The sequence below is a fragment of the Nothoprocta perdicaria genome, unplaced genomic scaffold (genome assembly GCF_003342845.1).
Source record: "Nothoprocta perdicaria isolate Ctin4 unplaced genomic scaffold, notPer1 scaffold_12, whole genome shotgun sequence".
Lineage (NCBI taxonomy): Eukaryota > Metazoa > Chordata > Aves > Tinamiformes > Tinamidae > Nothoprocta > Nothoprocta perdicaria.
The window spans coordinates 4,597,827-4,616,746 of NW_020454316.1; the positions used below are offsets into that span (position 1 = coordinate 4,597,827).

General features: G+C 48.7%; 1 protein-coding gene and 1 long non-coding RNA gene across 3 annotated transcripts in view; both read right to left on the minus strand.

The window, feature by feature from the left end:
• Window positions 1–681: 681 nt before the first annotated feature.
• Window positions 682–3,378, minus strand: ELFN1 (extracellular leucine rich repeat and fibronectin type III domain containing 1). Of its 2 annotated transcripts, XM_026054187.1 has the most exons (2): window positions 2,766–3,378; window positions 682–2,684 (listed from the first exon to the last, which is right to left on the minus strand). In XM_026054187.1, the coding sequence occupies exons 1-2, from the start codon at window positions 3,335–3,337 to the stop codon at window positions 950–952; spliced, it is 2,307 nt and encodes a 768-aa protein (XP_025909972.1). In that variant the 5' UTR covers window positions 3,338–3,378; the 3' UTR covers window positions 682–949. The 2 variants fall into 2 exon arrangements, with proteins under 2 accessions (XP_025909972.1, XP_025909971.1); XM_026054186.1 differs by having other exon boundaries at window positions 682–3,378.
• A 347-nt stretch (window positions 3,379–3,725) lies between these two features.
• The window catches only part of LOC112960016, a 72,937-nt gene continuing 57,742 nt past the window's right edge, over window positions 3,726–18,920 (minus strand). Inside the window, exon 3 of the long non-coding RNA XR_003251694.1 lies at window positions 3,726–3,755. This is a non-coding gene — a long non-coding RNA (uncharacterized LOC112960016). The remainder of the gene's footprint in view (window positions 3,756–18,920) is intronic.

Genomic DNA, 18,920 nt, shown 5'->3' on the forward strand with positions numbered 1-18,920 from the left:
TCAGTGCACTTGGAAGCAGCCAGGACTTGGATTCAGACAAGCAGTGGAAGTGACCAAACCCAACCCCATAGAAACCCACCACCCCACCAACCATCCCACCAACCAACAAACCTACAAAAGAAAAGTCCTTCAAACCAAGCTCCATCTCTTTCTCTAAAATCCATGATTAAAACCTGGTACAAACAGGTGAATATAGATATATATATATATAGATATAGATATATTTTTAGTAGATGTAGTATTGTTTTTTTTTTCTCCTCTCTCTCTCTCATTATACAGCAAACATTGCAAATATAGAAATTTTCTCTGTACAATGGATGACTTCAGTTTACAATGCAATGTGTCGTAAAACCTCTCGGTGAGTGAAAATGTGAACGAGCCTTCGACTGGGTAGAAGTCTAAACTGGAAGACTCCGTTTGCAAAAACAGCCCAAAGGATGGATCTCCTTCTGGTCTTTTTTTTTTTTTTTTTTTTTTTTGGTTTTTGTTGCTGTTTTTGTTGCTGTTGATTTTGGAAGGGAAGGAAGGAAGAACACAAACTGTTCACAAAGAATCCACAAAATCACGGAGTAGGGACTCATGCAATGCAGTACTGGGAAATGCCAGACCTCAGCTCTCTGCCTGCTCTTTCACTTACTTTTTATGCTCAATTTTTTCTTTATTTTTCTTTTTTTAAAAAAAAAAAAGGAAACAAAATTTCACTCCACAGTTTGATTTGTAAAGTCTTTGTGTTCACATTTGGTGTGTGTCTCACCAGCGTGAGGCCATTTTAATATTTCATTTTATATATTATATAGTATATTTATAGATTTTCATAATTTGTTCGCTCTTTTATTTGTTTCGATTCATTTATTTTTTTGTTTGCTTCAAAGACAATCTGAATAAAAATAGCTGCTGCAGATTTCTTTTGGTCCAGTTAGTGTGTTAAGTCACGAGTTGTTGTGAGGACTCAGGACTTTTGCTGGGCAGAGACGCCCTTCCAGTAGTCTAAGATGTCGTGAAGATCCTCGTCTTTGGCAAACTGGACCTTTTTTCGCAGGGCGTGGCCGGCTGCCATATACTCCTCCTCGTCTTTGTGCCGCTTGCGGTTGAGTTTGAAGCGCTCCCAGATGCTGTGCGATGGTTTGCAGGTGTACTCGGGGCTGGAGGTGTAGCTCAGGTTGTGATACTGAGGCGAGAGCTGGGAATAGGCCAGGTCTCTGGGGCGAGGACGGGTCAGAGGCTCCAGGATGGAGGGTTTTCGCCCTGCCATGCTGTCGTGCTGCTCCCCTTGATGTGAGCCGGGGTACGAGTGCCGGTGTTCGCTGTACTGCCGGATCTTCTCCGCCTCTGCCCGCAGGATAGCTGCAGCCGGGGTCACAGTGAGGATGGTATCGGTGGTGGGGGACGTCTTCTCGATGTATTTGGCTTCTGATTTGTGGCCTGATCCCTCGGAGCGGTAGGACCTGGGGCTCCGAATGGAGCCGCTGGAAGAGGTGCTGGAGCGTTTGGGGGCTGCCTCCATGCTGTGATGTCGCTGGAGTGGGTGGTTGTAGCTTTCCTTGTAGACGGGGGACAGGAATCCATGCTTGCTGGGGATCTGCTCTGACAAGAGCACCAGCTGAGGCTCTGCAGTGGAGACCGCCCCTGATTTCACCCCTTGGAAGGAGGTGGACTCAGATTTCAAGGCATCGATGCAGTTGTTGATGATCTGGTTCACCTTGTCCACCTCCTTGGCAATGGTGGAGATCTCAGCCACAGAGCTCTGGGTGTCCGGCAAGGAGAGCTCACAGTCTCGCCTCTCGGGCTGCTCGCCTGTCCTCACCTCCATGTAGTTGCCCTTGGTGGCCTTGGGGGTCTCACTGCTGTCGATCAACTTGTACTGTTCAACCTCTCCAGCAGAAGGCAGGTAGGGGATGCGGGTCACTGTCTCCCCACCCAGCATCTGTCCTTGGGACAGCTGGGTGATGCTGGTGGTCTCCATTTCCGGCCCATATTTCAGCTCAATGATGGTCTTCTTCATACTTCCAGGGGGCTTTTTGTGCTTCTCCTCCTGCTGGCGCCTCTTTCGGAGACAGTAATACACGACGCCTAGGACAATTACCATGCCAAAGAGACATCCCAGGATTGTCATGATATAATGAGTGGCAGTGGAAGGGGTGGGCACTGGCTCCTTGCGGTTGGGTCTGGTGGGCGTGATGGTGACACAGGTGTGGTTGTACTTGGAGTATTGGTGGACTGAGACCACACAGTAGGTGTAATCTCTTTGTGCTACTAGGTTGCTCACGGTAATGTTCTCCTCCTTCTTCCTGAGCTTGGTGATCATGGAGGAGAAGCCGTTTTCAAACTGGGAGAGGATGTACATCTTGCTGAAGGGGTAGGGGATCTGCACGGTGAGGACGGCTGAGTTGTGGTTGAGGTGCTTCACCTGGATGTTGGGGCGCACCTCCGTCTCACCAACGGGTGTGAAGAAGGAGAACTGTGGGGTCGTGCCGTCACCAGAGGAGCACTCCTCTTCGGAGCACGGGCTTTCAGAGGGCGCTGTGGTCACTTGGTACCTGGGAGGGATAAAACGAGGGATCACAGTGTAGGAGCCACCAGTGCACAGGGAAGAGAGCATGCTCAGAGCATTGCGATAGCCAGTCCGGCCCTGGCCTAACAAGTAGTAGCCAGTGTAGTCTGGTGGGGAGTCGCACTGCATCCGGTCATAAGTGCGTGTCATGTTGGTGAAAGCCTCCAGCCATTGCAGGAAGCCAAGGAGCTCACAGGAGCAGTAAAAGGGGTTGCTGTAGAGTTCACAGACAGAGAGCTTGTTTAGGCCCCGGAAAGTGTTGCTGTCGAGTCTCTGGATCCTGTTCATGGACAGGTCAATGTTCACTATGTTGGGGCACTCCCAGAAGGCATTGGGGGTGACAGACTCGATGAGGTTGGCCTGGAGATAGAGGTACTCCAGCTTCCCCAGGCCCCGGAGGATCCCTTCGGTGAGGTTCCTCAGGCGGTTGTAACCCAGCTGCAGCACCTGGAGGTTGAACTGTCCTGAAAAGGCACCGTCCTCAATGTAGGAGATCTCGTTCTTTGTCAGGTTGAGGTATGTCAGGTTGCCGAAGCGGCTGAGCGAGGCGTACTGCACGCTCTTGATCTTGTTGTCGTTCAGCCGCAAGTCCACGATGGTGCTGTTGATTTGCTGGGGGATGGACTCGTAGGGGGGCTGGTTTTGGCTGCAGATGGCCAGCCAGACGAAACCCTTGTCCCCCTCGATGAGCCAGCAGTCTGCCCGCACGCCGCCGGTGTGCAGGAGAGAGACGGCTGCCACGCACATGCACAGGGCTGACGTTGCGGCCCACCGGCGACCTGCCATCTGGAAGGGTGGCACACAGAAGGGCTTCCCTGGTCTGCTGGAAGTGGGGAGCAGGGTAGGGGGGTCAGGAGGATGTGGGTTAGTGTTTCTTCGGCAGCTTCGCTCTCCTCTCCCTTCTCCTCATGGCAGGGAAGTGTCTGTGGCAGAAGGGGACCTCGGTGGGCAGCCACGGGCCAGGCGCTCCTACCAAGGCCTGCGTGGCTGAGGGTGGTCCTGCATCACCAGGCCTGCGGCATCTTGCCGGGGAAGTCATGAAGTTAGGTGCTTGCGCTGAGGAGTCTCTCTGGCTCAGAGACAAGCCTTGCGCTCACTTTTTACAGGGCATCTCCGTTTTTTCTTTTCGCTGCCCATCGCGACACTGGGCTCCATCTCCATTTGCCACTGGACCTGGCTGTCCAAGCCACGTCACTTGGTTTACCTGCACAAAACAAGAGCACAGACTAAGTACCAAGGGGAGACGGTTAAAATTTAGTGGTATTAGAGACACTTTGGGGTGACAAGCTGTGCCCGCTACCCTCTAAAAGTTGAGGGATTTCTTTCTGAATCTGCCTTCAACCTTTCCAGGAGTCTTGGGTTAATCTGAGCACAGACACCCATGTTTGACAGCACCCTAGCTGGACACTGACTGTGGAGGCCATTTTGAGCACTTTGTCCAGGGTCATGTTATTGGCAGTTGTGAGAGTAATACACATGCAGGGCACAATTTGTCTGCCCTATTTAGGTGTCTACCTTAGGAGGGGAGGGTTGATGCCCCAGAAGTGTCTGTTCCTCTCTGCTGATGGCAAATGAAGCCCAGACAACTTGCTCTGATGTTGGTTTGATGCTGCAGAGTTTTGCTGAGAGAATCCTGTCTCATGCTGGTGTGCATGGCTATGGTGTCCACAGAAGTGGATGACGATAAGGACACCATGGAGGAGATTAAGGACTTTCAAACTGCATTGCTGCATTGCATCTGTGATAAAACCCAGCCCTATGTAAGGTCTGGGAACCTGGGTAGTAGTTTCAAGACGCTGGTTAATCACAAAACATGCAGACTCAGTTGTCCAACATCCAGTTTCCTTGTCTGTCATTAGTACATGCTTCCTGTCCCCAGAAAGCATCTCTCCTTTCTGGATATGCAGGAGCAGAGGCATGGAGGTCTGTGGAGGAAAGCACACACCAGACACCCCTCCAAGGGCAGGATTTGTAGTACATCCTTCTTGAGGCCTGTTCTGTCTGTGAGAGGTGTGCGGGTAAGATGTACTAGCTTGACTTCCTAAGGAGACAATGTGTCTGTGAGGGCCCTGCTTGCAGGTCTCTCTGCCTATTGAGTTTGTTCCCTTGCTTCAACTACATTTAGCAGAAAGCTCAGAGAAATCAGGTTTTTAAGAGTTTATGAGAAGTGGGAGTCTGGGTAGAGGAGATGATATTGAGGGCAAGGCAGATGAATCTCAGGGCTCATTCTTCCTCGAGGTAGAAAATCGGGCTTTGGCCTGTTTCTACACTGCTATTCCGACTTAAACGCTCATACCACCGCAGTGGTACTGGCAGTGATATTGTGAGTAAGGCTTATCTCTGGGACCAGTTACATGTTGCACTAGTAGGAGCACAATTGCAAGGATGTGTTGTCCTTCTGGTGGTACTCTTTGCAGATGAGCCAGCAGCCCGTGTGCAGCTGAGATTTGGAGGCAGCATAAAAGGGAAGAGGGAGCCTTGCTCCTGGGGGTGGCTGCCCCCTTGGTCCTTGCCCAGGATGGGGAGGCAGGGCTGAAGTGCTGGGCTGAGCGCTGTCTGCCGACACCTGCCTTCTGGCACTGGGCAAAGTAATTAACCTCTGCACTGCGATCTCCTCTCCACTACTATGAGATAATGATGTGACTTCCCAGGGGTGGGAGAGACTGAATCAAAGTGTCCCAAGCTCTCCTTGTTGTGGCTGAAAAGCCCAAATGTTTTGCACTACAGGTGGAGTTTGACCCCATCCTTTTATGAAGTGGGCTCTGGATTTTCCTGTTCTTCTGTGCCTCAGGAACCAGCCGGTCTATAGCTTCTCAAATTGTCCCATAGGCATGGAAGAAGAGTAAACTGGTAGTACTGGCCTGCAGAGCCATCATCTGTGGGTTGTCCCAGTTGTATCCTCAGCATGGCATGGAGGGTGCTCTCCTTGCCTGCTGTCCCCATAGACCTCTCCCTTGGTGCAAGCATCTCCTTGCTCTCCCTTTATGGGCTTGTGCATTGAGGAGGCCTCCTGCAAGCAGAGAGAGCCATGTCAAACTGAGACAACCCAGGCAGCAAGGAGTGATGCATTTTGGCACCTTCTCTTTTGTGGACCATCCCGTAAGCCAAGAGTAGAGACAGACCCTCCAGGGACTTTGCAAGGCTAATCCTCTTATCACCCACATGCCTCCTGGTCTAATTGGAGGAGTCTGGGGTGAGGAAGAGTGACTGTAAATGACTCAAAGATGTTCAATAAGGTTCCTGCTGTGTGTTTTCTCTGCTTTCTTGTATGCTGCCTATCAGACAAGTCCTTTCCAACAACAGAAAGGAGAATAGGCATTTTATCAGCAGCCTGAGTTTAATTTCAGCTCATTAAAGCAAGCAATTTGCTGGTTTATTTGCTTTGCAAAGTGTGAATAAAATGACAGCATTAAGGAGATGCAAGAGAGGAAAGAGGGGCTAATCTCCCTTTTTATTAGATTGCCAGGACATGACTGGGGAGCGGAGAAGTGGGTCTTGTTGCTTTGCACGGAAAAGATAATTGTTCATCTTGTTGGCTTCGGAAAGCCTCCTTCCCAGCATCACATCAACGCAAGCGCATGTGGGTGTGCGCTGCACTATCAACCAGGACTGAGCAGCCTGCAAGGCAGGATCAGAGCAAGGGCACTTGCACAGGCTACTGGCTAATATCCCCTTAACAATGGAAAATAGAGATTCAGAATTTTCTTTCCCTTTTCTACTTTCTACCTCCCCTCTAACCTGCCTTTTCTGTCTGTGTCTACTCTCAAATCTTGGGCTGGATTTTTGCAGCTTAGAAATAGAGCAGCTGGCTGAGGAGCCTTTTGCTCCCCGCAGTTTTCTGGTTTTGGGATGCCCTCTCTGCCAGAAAGGAGCAGCCCTTCTGCCTCTTTCCTGCCATGGTCAGAGCAGAGATTCTTCTTCTGCCTGGAGAAAATCCAATAAGAGAAACTAGAATTTTAACCAACTTGCCTAAATAAGTCCTCTTTGCCCAACTGTAGTGGTTTCATTCTTCCTGTATCCCAATTGCACAGTACTTTTCCAGTTCTCCAGCCTCCCACGGACCTTCCTAGGAAAACCTGGGAACAGGCCACCTACATCTCTAATGTGAAAAAACAGCCAGGAAAGTGGAGACTCTGGGTTCTTCTTCACTGATTTAGAAAGAAGCAAAAGAGAGGCATGAAACCAGTGTGAAATTACAGCAGTGATTTCACATGAGGGATTTAATCTCAACTGGAGGCATCTTGAACTCTGGCTCTGTGTTGCCAATGACAGTCCATGTTTGCAAGGATGCAGTAACCTCCATCCATCACTGACCCCCAGCTTGCAGGAAATACCCACCTTGCAAGAATTACCTATGCACTGTAGTTATTTCCCTTTCATTTTCCTTCACAGGGAAAGAGGAACCACAGGGATTTTGAGATGTTCCTGAGGCCACAGCCTGGACTGGTTGGACAGCATCAAATGCATCCTGGCCGAGACCCCAAAGCAGTGGGTGTCGAAACGAAAAGGCAAAGCCAAGGCTCCATAAACCAGTGCAGACTGGCTGTGAAGTTTTTGCTTCCACCTCCCAACTAATGGCATCTCCGTAAATTAAACCAGAGCAGCAGCTGCAAGGAAGGAAACAAAGCGCCCGGAGAGGCTGGGGTAGTAAAGCGAGCCAGGCAGCACATATAATAATGCTATCCTGGCACTCAATCCCTCATTTTGTTATTCTACTGAACGAGTTATTTCAAAATGTGGATTAGATTTACTGAGTGAAGGCAAGGAGCCAGATTAACGTGTGTGTGTGTGTGTGTGTTCTGCATAGACACACATACACCCAACAGGGCTCCTCTCCTCGGTGTTTCTGTAGCTCCATACTTTGTTCTCCCTAGTTGCTCCATCTCCATCTGGCCACGTTTCCACTTCTCTTAGATCTTCTTTCATAGCTGCCCGGGTCATTTTATCAATAAGAGAAGGAGCCCCAGTACACAGAGAGGCACCCAGTGAAACAGGAGGGATACATTACAAATGATAAATGTTTAATCACCCAAAGAGTTGGGGAAGGAAAATTTGGCTAACAGGCAACAAATGTTAAAATGAACCTTGGCTCTTCATTATGTGTAAAATAATGTGAGGAGACAGCTCTAAGATGGCAGAGAAAACATTCATTAGTGATGAAGTTTCCCCTAAATGGCTTAACGTCCATTCCGTATATGTCAGGTGCGGAAAGAAGGCTTCCAGGCAGGTTTTCCTGCTCATTCATATTCCTGGCATTCATTACATGCCTCCTGCCGGGTGATATTGGTTAGCATCCTTACCATGCTGAATAATAAAGATGCCCAGGCCCATAAAATTCAAGTTCTTTTTCCATCCAGACACCCCAGCACTAATAGTCCTTCCACAGATAGGGCTTAGAGAGCATTTTGCACATGCCAACCTTATCCCCAAGTGCTTTGCAGTGCTAGATAATACAGGTCTCCAGTCAGCTCCCCTCTCTCTCTTGCTATTATTCCTTATTTAAGAAAAATATGTAAGGGAGAAGAGATAAGTTTTCCATTGTGGTTTGCAAAGAAATGAAGAGGGAATTAATCGGAGAGGTGAAGAGGGGCTGAGAAGAAAGGGCCTGGCATCACATGCAGGGTAGATTTTATGGAGATCTGGGAGGACACAGACCAGATAAAGGTGTCAAGTAGCCAAGGATGGGGAAGGGATCGGTTTTCTTGGGTAGCTTTGGAGAAATCAGCATAAATCACATGCTTGGCCTCTATACAGATACAAGGGAGATTGACAGACGGAGTCATGCTCTTGAGTACTATGCAGCCGAAGACCAATGTTTTCCTCTTCAGATTGTTCCTATCAAGGGATATCTTGGGATATCAAGGGATATCTGACCTGCAACTTGTCAAGCTTGGAAGTTTTCCACCAGAATGTTTAATTTCAGACCAGATTATCAGTATGCTGCAGGTGCCATGGTGTCTAATAGCCACAGGTCAAAGGTCTCCATCTTCATCCACTGACCAGACTGAGGCCAATATTGCAATTTGAGAATGTGCAAAATTAACCTGCCTGCATGACTGTTTTGGGAACCTTTTTGTTCTTTGAAAAAATAAATTCTGAGTTAAAATGACAAGATTTTCAAGACAGGTCAGCTCTTGGGATTTCAGCAAATACAGATATCCTGCTTTTCACTCAGCTGCAGTCTGAAGTCATTTACATCTACCTCAGCCTCCCTGCTTCCAGGATCTATTGAGATGACAGCCCCTATCTCGTACTGCTGTGGGCCACTGAACAAAATCCTCTGCTGAGTTTAAGTAAATGCATAAATGATCTTCCTGGTGAACAACCTCATAAGCCCAGCTGGTTACCTGTGCATTAAGCCAGTCTTCTGAAATACCAGCATGGGCAGAGAAAATGTCAGCTCCAGCTTGTGACAGTGCAGTGAGCCCTCAAATAACCACAGAGCACAATTAGAGGGGCAGAGTTAGAGGAAGGTGAGGAGGTAAAAGACTTAAGTAGACAGAGTACGAAGAGTGCTAGTCAGGTAGAACAGCTGCAATAAGAAAGTGTGTTTCCATGGGAGAGAGTTCCTAATAATCTTTCCTTGATGGAGTCTTTTTTCTTGGAAACAACCAGCCTGAATAAGAGCTTCATTAGGAGAAAATTATGCTGAAGTTTTCCTGGCAGAAGTGTAGTTCTGGTATGGGAGCAGGACTCCCACTTTTCTCCCAGTAAATAAAGTGCTGGAGATCAAAGTGTTCTTTCCCTGTGTTTTTTTTTTTTCCAGCACTAATACAATGGATTAGCTAGCCCTGTGCTGGGAAGCAAAGCTGCTGGTGTTCCTGCTTACTGACAGAAACTGAACTGTGCCTCGTCTCTGCATTGTCATCCTTGCTCAGATCTTTGCTGTTATTTGAAAGAGGGCTTTCTTGCTTTCATTTGTTAATTTTTCTTTTCTTTTTTTTTTTTTTTTTTCCAGGAGGCCTGCATAACCCTTTGCATTCCAGATGAGAAAATCCACTTAGAATGAAATCTTGTGATGGAGCTGTTAAGTGGCTAGGTATGTTAGAAAAAGCATTAAAGGGGGGGGTCTAAGCAGCACAGTTGCTCTTTATGCTACCACAGTGTTTTTCTTGTTCCAATGCTTCTCAAGGTCGTATTTTCTAAAGGTTTCTTCACTCTCTGTCCCTCTTCGCCTTTTAAGGGGCTTTGGCCAGTGAGTAGCTCAGCCCCATTGTCCAGGTTGACTGGATTGCTGGCCGTTGAACGAGAAAACAGCACATGGAGCAGCTCCTAGTGACAGCCTGCCCTGACCCTTGCTAGGGAAAGGCAGTTACAGATCTTTGTTTGTAAGCATCTTTGCAATCATGGCCTGTGGATGTGCTGTAAGTAAACACCTCTGTTCCTTTCCTACTAACTTACCTTTGAAGTTGGTCCCGCTTCTCATGTTGCGACTGGAGAAGATCTAGAGGAAATCCATTCTGATTCAAGTTATTCCGTAGTTTTATGATCTACTTTTTCTGCTCTGGAAGGTCTCTTCTAAAGGGCTTAGCTGAGGGCTGACCTCACAGGCTGCCCACTCCTGTGACGCTTGTGCCTGGACGTAATGATGTCTGTCAAGTCCCAGTGCCCCCTGCTCTAATTTTAGCTCTGTGCTGCAGGCTGTCTTGGCGAGGGCCAAGAGCAGGTTAATGATCATCTGGGCAGGTTTCCAAAACCAATGTAATGTTTATTCTGGATAAGTGTTGCAGAGGAAATCAAACACGACCATTTTTTCATGTGCAGCTTACCAGGTACGCCCCAGTTCTGCACAGGGCTCTACCGGAGCAAACTCAGCTGCTCAGTTCCCAGGGGAAGGAGCCTCCTTCTCCTTTGCTAGGTCAAGACAGATCGGCTAAAACACTTCCAGCTCTCCCTACCTCCTGATCTCCTGACCCAAACATATGCTCTGTTCCTAGAGGAAAACTCTTCAAAAGGCTGCAATTCTACATTGTTTCAGCTGTGGCAATTTACACCTGCCTTCCTTGCCCAAAATTTCATAGGACACGCTCCCCAAATGGCCCTTTTGGCCAGAATGACTGGAAGACTGCAGATAGATTCTGGACACAACTGCTCTGGAATAGTCCATGTCTCAAGAGTACGTTTATCAGATATTTGCAATTGAATGTTCAGGTGCTCTGGGTCTGCTTATAGGCTTGAATTGATGAAGAACAGGAAAGAGTGGAATGGCTTGGAGGGCTGGTATTGCCCGCCATACAGATGACTCCGTGTGAGATGATAGCTAAAAGCATTTAGCAAGTTCATCTGTAATGCTGTTGAAAGCAAAGGATAAACCTTTCTGACTGAAGAGCAGAGTTTAAGTAGTGTGTAACACTCCTCCAACTTGCGCTCAACAAAAAGCTCCACCCCACAAACTCCTTGGTCTGTTGGCCCCTATGAAGGGTACTCAGCTCCACCACGGCCTCATTGCTGATGACTGGCCTGGTGGATCTGGGTGCTCCTTGCCTGTGTCCAGCTTAGTCAAGGGGTGAGAGGGTCAAAGGTTTGGTTATGAGCCATAAGATCCAAAGACCTGCCATGGGGGATATCCTATGGATAAATTCCTCACTCTAGCAATGTGCTGGCATGGATGCAGCCAGCAGTAGAGCCCTTGCTGCTTCCCTAGGAATATGGAGGAAATTGTATGGATGACAAAGTGTTTTCTGAGAGATAGCTGAGATGCTGAAATTGGTTTTGCAGTCAACAGACTCCAAATTGCTGTAACCTGCCAACTTCTCAGGTAGGCACTAAGAAACATTGTGAGAACATCTATTTAATAGGTCTTTGGGGAGTACTGGGGATGTGCTTCCTCCTAGCTGGAATGGTCAGGGAGATGTCTGTGTAGCCAGATGGCCATATGCATGTGGAACTCATATTAATATTTTATTTGATTGTATTTACAGCATGGTTAATATGGCTCCTACATTCCCGACCAGGTATCTTTATTATGTAAAATCTAAACAGAAGAAAACAGTAGCAGGTTTTCCCTAAGGCCAGTCAATTCCCATGCTGCTGAGTGCCAGCAGTGCCCGTGTCCTCATGAGGATGTGCAGAGCTCTCCTGTGCTCCCAAAGGCCATCCAGCTGCTACAGACATGTGAGCGACTGATGAGTGTCCTGTACAGTGCCATGAGGCCTAAAACCCAATCACATTCCCCCAAAATATGTAGAAGCAAAAAAGCTTGGAAAAACGGGTTGTGCACATGCCAGGCTGCATGTGGCTGATGCCAAACTGCTGGGGGAAAGGCGGCCAGGCAGCAGGAGCTGCCCATGCCTTGGCATGGGTCTCACTGGGTCTTGGTGACATGCAGGATCCTTCCTCTCCCTGCCTTCCCTGTTCCTCTTTGGTCCAAGCTACCTCTTCCTCCATGTACATACAGCACCTTGCATGAGGAAAGGTGCAAAACCCCATGGGACAAGGCGATGGGGACAGAGTGTGGGACAAGGCTGGCGTCTCCTAACACCTGGTCATAGGCTGCCTTCTGAGCTGCTTGTGTTCTTGCTAGTTCTGCGGCCTCAGGAAAGAATTGGGAGGCAGCAAGGCTAACTTTGGAGAGTCCAAGACAATAGAGATGGGGAGATGTGCCAGGATTTGGATTGCCTGGCCCTTTCTTAAACATTCCGTATGGAGGTTACCCAACTTGAAAAAACAAGTGAACCCAACACACCCACCCTCTCTGGAGGAATTGAGTTTATCGTTAATAATCTACTGCTAAAAGGGTAACATCTGTTTTGGACAAACTGTAATGAGATTTAAACCCCAGGTGGAGGGAGGACTTCACAGTAATAAATGACTTTCTGTATGTCTAAATAGTTTTAATTTTTTTTCTGGCAGAAATAGCTGCTTTTCACCTCAGGCTTCTTTTTGCCAGGTCTTTTTGTTTAATGATTGCTATTAATTTCCAGGGTAGCAGATGGATTCTAGCCTGCTGTAGTCTGAAATAAGGAAAAACAGCCCGTGAAGGTGTGAGCTTGCCATGAATATGTGCATGGGTCACACGTGTCCCTGCGGGATGCCACGTGTGGGTGTCTGTTTTTCCAGGGAATTCTTGCTTGGTAGCTACTTCAGGATGCTCGAGTGTCTCTTTGCCTTGGCTGGGAAACACAATCAACTTTCTTGGTCATTCTTAGTAGCGCTGCCAGTTTAGACCTTGATTCAGCAAAGCTGTTGATTTAAGCAAAGCTTTGGGAGGAATTCAAAGGAGCACTTAAAAGCTTTGCTAAATCCAAGCTGAAGCAAGCTGGAGAGCAGCTCAGCAGCAGGAGGTCAGTCCAGCATCCGTCCCTAGGGCATGGCAAGGAGCTCCCTGCCCCGCTCAGGTGATGTAGTGCCTTGAGGGTAGGGAGGCCTCCTCAGACTAGCATGAAATGCACATTAAGTATTTTTCCTAACTTTTTTTGTTTCCGAAGCTTTTGGGATTTCTGTGTGTGAGTGTGAGATGCTCCAAATAGGTGTTGCTCTCCATCCCCTGCACATGGAGACAAGATGTTGAATCGGGTGGTTCCTGCTGCAAGCAACTAGTGTCCCAAAGAGGGGGTGGTGGTTCCAGCCATGGATGGTGCTGCAGGGTGGCCAGGTGAGGAAATAGGAGCCCAGAAACGAGGTTGCTGGACAGGCAGCCACGTGGCAGTGCCCTGCGGCCAGGCGGGCAGCTGCCCCGGCACCGCAGTGTTGAGGAAGGAGAATGGATCTCTGTAGCCTGGGACAGGGTGAGCGCCAGCATGGAAGCGGGTAGATATAGAAAGTGCAGCATCTCAGGTGATGCAGATAATCTCCTTTAATCTCCTGCTCAAAATAACCCAAAGTCAAGTAAAGGAGGGATTATATGCCCTAAGCCACTGTTATCACCCGGGTGTAACAGACTTAGGCTGCCTCTGAAGGGCTGCTGAGGAGGAAGAGGAGGTGCAGCAGATACTGGCCTGCAGGAATTGCCTCCCCTAGGAGCTGGCAAAGGCAACTGGCTCGGACTGGGATTGCTCTGGGATGGACTGGGGCAGGGGACACCCAGGTGAGGAGCTGGTCTTGGGCATGTGCAGCAGTAGGAATAAACCCTAGACACTCACCCGTTACTTTAGCATGACATTCGTTCTTTCTGTAGAATCCAAAACACTTTATACTAATTAATTACCTTAATGGGAAGGAAAAGAAGAAAAAAAGAAAGGAAAAACAACTATCAAGCCCATTTTATAGAGGAGAAACCGATCCACGAAGGAAGGATGGGTACGGCTGGAGTGAGGTGGCTGGGCTCTAGGGTGTCCTGCTGCCCCGGCACCTTCTCTGTTTGTGACAGACCTTTTGCCACTGCCTCTCCATGCAGTCCTGGCAGGGATGGGGGACACTCACAGCAGGCGTGGGGTCCCTTTGGGCTCAAGGCATGTCCTACCCTTTGCCAAAGACACACCCCAAGGCCTGAACACTGTTCATCTGCCAGAGAAAACTGGAGTGCGGAGCCCTGTTCATCGGCTCGCTGCACTTCTGGTGATGCCCGGGAGATAGCAGCCGCGCAGAGATGCCATGGAGCAGGGATTGTGACGGGAGGGAGCAGAGCGTGTTCATTTTAATGAGCTTGTCCCTGCCTAAAGGAGAGAGAAAGCGAGAGAGGCCAACCCGGTTTAATAAACTCCAGTGTGCGGATTTAATCAGATGGATCATTGTTCCCCAGCACAGGGATGAATATATTAAAAAAAAAAATGATTCAAACTTTTCCCCTTTGTTTTTCATTTGTATTATGTGCTCTGGTGTGATAAAACATCCTGGGGCCAACACGCCAGGCAATAAAAGAGGCTGTGAAGAAGAGCAAGGTGTTCATCTCCTGTGAGCGAGCCTGGAGCCTCGGCGGGAGAGGGGCTGCTCGTAGAGCAGGGCACTAAGCAAGGGCTGCAGCGCCCACAGTCCCTTCCCAAAGCCCCAGGGAAGATGTGGGGCCCTGAGCTGTGGGTCTGCTCCTTTTCAGGCCTTTAGCAGCCCAGCGAGGTTCTAAGTTGGGTTATAAATAATAGAGGTAGAAGTGCAAGGCCACAGGATGTCCCAGGTCAAGCCTGGAGGCTGGTGGCCCTGGTTTAGCTCTGGAAAAGTCTGTCCCGCCCAGGCTATGCCCACGGTTCTGTGTCAGGAGGATACATCTGGGGAGGGACAGCATGAGCCAGCCAGTCCCTCACTTTCTGCAGGATGCCAGCAAGGGTGATGGCCTGGTGATATTTTTGGACTTAGGTTGTTCATGGCTTCTGGGGACCGGTGTAACAAGATGCATTTCCTCTGGTTCCTCCTTTCTGCCTTTGCAGGAGTCACGCTCTTCCCGCCCCTCTAGCACAGTGAAGAGCGGAATGAGTTTGCAGACAACACGGGGGAGAGGTGTGAGCTGCATACAGTTGTGCAGACCCCTGTGTACATGTCCTGGGGGCTAGTTTTGCACATGTGGGCTGCAGTGCTGGGGTCTGTGACGCTGGTCTACATGCATGCACTAGCACTTTATTTATATAAAGGCTTTGCCAGCGGTATAAAGTAGACTAAAGCCTGGCCTGAGTACCTCATGGCCACGTGTGCATAAAGCGCATAGGTGTGCAGACGCAGGTCAGTTCGAGTCTGCGTAATGCATCGCTCTGGGCTTGCAAATCTCTTCCTACGTGGGCATGAATAAAGCCAGCTTAGGCTAAATAGTCTTTTGTGTTAAATCCGGGATAGCCCACCTGGAGGGATGGAGGGACTCCAAGAAAACTCGCCTGCCTTCCCTGCCCAGATGTGCCAGCTCCTCTTCCCAGGCACAGACTGCCCCGCTCCAGGCCTTGCCTTTGCCCACTCATCTGTGACCATAGCAGGAATCACCCACAACCCAGGTGGAGGAAATTGGGTTTAACGCACTCCATATCTTTCTCTGCTCTTGGAAAGGGCTTGGTGGCAAGGCTGTGCTTGCCCACCAGCCAGGACCTGCCTGGCTTCGTTCAGCACAGGCTGCTAGCACATGGGGTGAGCGGAGGGCTAGGATGATGCATAGGGAAGGGAGACAATCTCCTTGCTTTGGAAAGACTGTTCCAAATTGTGTCATTGACCTGTCTGATAAAAAGTCACTTACGGTATTGGCGATTAAATATTTTAAAGTCTGGCTTCTAACACACCCATATATTACTGCTTCATTGCTTTATCCATTACTGCTTGTGAACACTAATAAATAATCGTATTTTCTTTCCTCCTGTTGTTTAAGCAGTCATTAATTGTGGTTTATATGCTGTCTTCATGTCTGTGTGTACAATAGCTTCTTCACATTTCTTTGATTAACTGTGATTGATCACATATTTTAAAATCAATTAAAATTTTCAATGCTAAAAGGTGGAGTCTTTAGCAGTAATGCTTGAAGACATTGCCATTTAGAGCAGAGCTGTTGCAGTACTGGGATCCATTAGTGTGGCATCTTTATTGTCCACATCTATGCAAAAAAAATATGTGCATGTATGAGTGTGCATGTGCCTGTGTCTTTTTTTAAAGATGAGTTACAGTGTGTGAGTTATATCACTGGAAAGGGTGTGTGATGGGGAAAGGGACTTGGCTACTTGGTTGTTGTGCTGGGCCAGCTGCCTTCGTGTCCATCTGGGTGCTGTTGATGCCCAAGTCCAGGCACGAAAGCAATTGCTGGGTCCCAAGACCTGCAATTTCCCTGCATTCTGCCTCAATTTCCTAATTTGCAAAGAGGAGCTGACATCCTTGACTGGATAGTGTCACAGAGAGGGATATTGGCCACTCCGCTTTGCTCTTTGGGTGCCTGTGTATGTCTATGCATATGCCCCATAGGGGCATATGGGAGTACAGGGGTTTTGGTGGATGCATTTGTTTGTTTGCCCTTATTATATCAATGCTCAGCTCCCGTCTCTGCATCTGTCATTGCTGCTGTGCTGAGAACGTGTCCCCTGTGAGAGCAGGAGGAGATGAACATGGAGAGCACTGCTTTTCCTGTGTCCCTGCCTTCCCTCCAGCTGCCCAGGCCTCTTGCAAGGCAGGACCTCTCTGCCTGCCCAGCTCTACCTAGTCTGGACATTGAATTCGAGGTGCAAAAGATTTTGTGTGGGTGCTCACAGGCAGCAAAAATCACCAGGGAGCCAGTAGGAAACTTTGAACTGATCCTCTGCTTGTTCCTCCAGCATCCTGGACGTCCTCCTGCTGCAGCCAGCAGGGCCGTTCCAGCTCGGCCAGAGGATTCCTGCGTGCGAAGCTGCTCCAGGACGTTTGTCGCCCACTGCTCTGAGCTGCGCGATGTGTAAGAAGCCTCGATGGCTCCAGTTCAGCTGCTGGGAGCTCCCATTCGGGGAAATCACCAGTCTTGTTAAATGATAGGGGGACCATTAGCGTAAGCCCTGGAATGGGATCATTCTGCCGTATTAACTCTCCCGCTTGCATTGATGTTAATGAAATAAAGAAATATGATGGTTCCAGACTTTTAAACTTCTTACAGCTTGATTTGCATAATGGCCACTGCTACCCTGAACAGGAACTGATCTGTCGAAAAATATTGTTCCAGTCCTCTATCACTCTGCTCAGTGGGAGGCCCAGATTGGCCCACAGGGGCTGTGTTTTGCTGATGGAATGGCGTTTGCCTAATACCAAACATAAAGAGCTGAAATTAGGACTCCATCCAATATGGTAAAAAAGAAATTGGTTAAAAGTTATAGATCAATAACTGTTAACATGACTATTTTCTTAGACTGACTGTGTTTACTGCTGCTGGTTTAGATGTTCCCCTGTTATGGGGGATGCAGGCTAAAGGGCGGTTGCATCGTCCATCAGAGGAGCGGGTGCTGCCACTCATGGCAAGGCTTTCCTGGAGCAAAGGTGTTCAGAAGGGCTCAGAGGGGCAGCTCTCTTGTGGAGGTTTGTCCCTTCCCTCTCTCCAAGGTTGTGTCCAACACCTGGTGTCATCCCCATCTCTGCCCTCCTGCAATACTCTCAGCTGTGAGCCAGGGAGCAATGTCGGTGCCCCAAGAGCATAAGCAAGAAATAGGTAACATCTTGTTCCCCGATGTCCTAGATTTCTGCTCCTCTATACTCTAGATCAACACTCCATGATGCCCTGAATCTCCACTCCTTGACTGCCTAGATTCCACTTCTCATGCTCTAGATTTCTGCTCCTCCATGCCCTAGATCTCCACACCTTGATTACCTAGATCTCTCCATGCCCTAGATTTCCACTCCACAGTGCTCTAGATCAACCTTCCTTGACAGACTAGATGTCTGCCTGCAGCAAAACCACTGTCTTTTTCAGCAGACGATTACTGAAGCATTCCTGGCTTTTTGAGAGGAAGAGGAGGTTTTCACCCTGGTCCTTGGCATGTGTTCTTCCCATCCACAAAATGAGGATGAGTATTTCTCCCCTCTGTTGTGTGTATTTAAACCACGGTGCTGTCGGGGCTGGGTCTGTCTCTGTTCAGGGAGGGCAATCCCAAACACTTGGTGCTGGGGTTGGGGAGCAAGAGCTCTGCTAGCATCAGGAGCCAGCCCAACAAAGGCCTTTCTACCCCCAGGTGACCTTGGACTTGCCTCCAACAGCTCATTACAGTCAGCCTTTGATCACTTGCTTCTCCCCCTCTCTGTACTCGGAAGTGCTGGAGAGCTTTCCTGACCGATATCATCAAAAAGGACATTTTTATTTCCAAAATATACAATGTAATTAGAACTGCAAAGGGAGAGAGCAGCCAGTCCATAAAAATACTTGCTCTGCGACAGTCTTTGTCCTGATCTTGCAGGAACTGGGGACAAAAGACTCCAGGATTTCAGTGACAACAGGGTTGTTCTCCAAGGAACTGGAATATCTCCTCACTTGTAGTCCTTCTACTACATGGGAAGGGTTTGGGGCGGAAATGCATCGCAAACTAAGTCACTTTGCCGAATTGGCCCCCATTTCAAGCACGGATTGAAGGGCAGCAACCACCAACACAAGACCCTCCTCTAAACCATCACATGAAAGTACCTATTGATTTAATGGTTAAAGGTTCCACTGCTATCCATAATATTGCTATCACTGGGCCCAGTTCCAGCTTTCCTGGGGCTTCTCCATGGAGTCTGCTGGATGGGTTCAGTACACGGCACAAGGGGAACTTGACCTGTTCATCTGTCATCAGTGGACTGTTGACCAGGGCTAAGAGAAATCAAGTCCAATCTCTCACATCTTTATAGCTGCCTTATGAAACAGTTGACATCTTAAAAATTCATGAGGGTTCATGAGCAGTGTGGCCTATCAGATGCAGGAAACAATCCTCATCTATTCAGGATTGGCAAAGACTCTCCTGTAGTACTGAGTCTGGTATTGGCAACCCAACTTCCATCTAAAAGGAGGTGGTGCTGCTGCAGACAGCACAGCAGAGACAGG

Coding starts and splice junctions, on each gene's coding strand:
- ELFN1 (XM_026054186.1), bottom strand. CDS start 3,337: ATGGCAGGTCGCCGGTGGGCCGCAACGTCAGCCCTGTGCATGTGCGTG.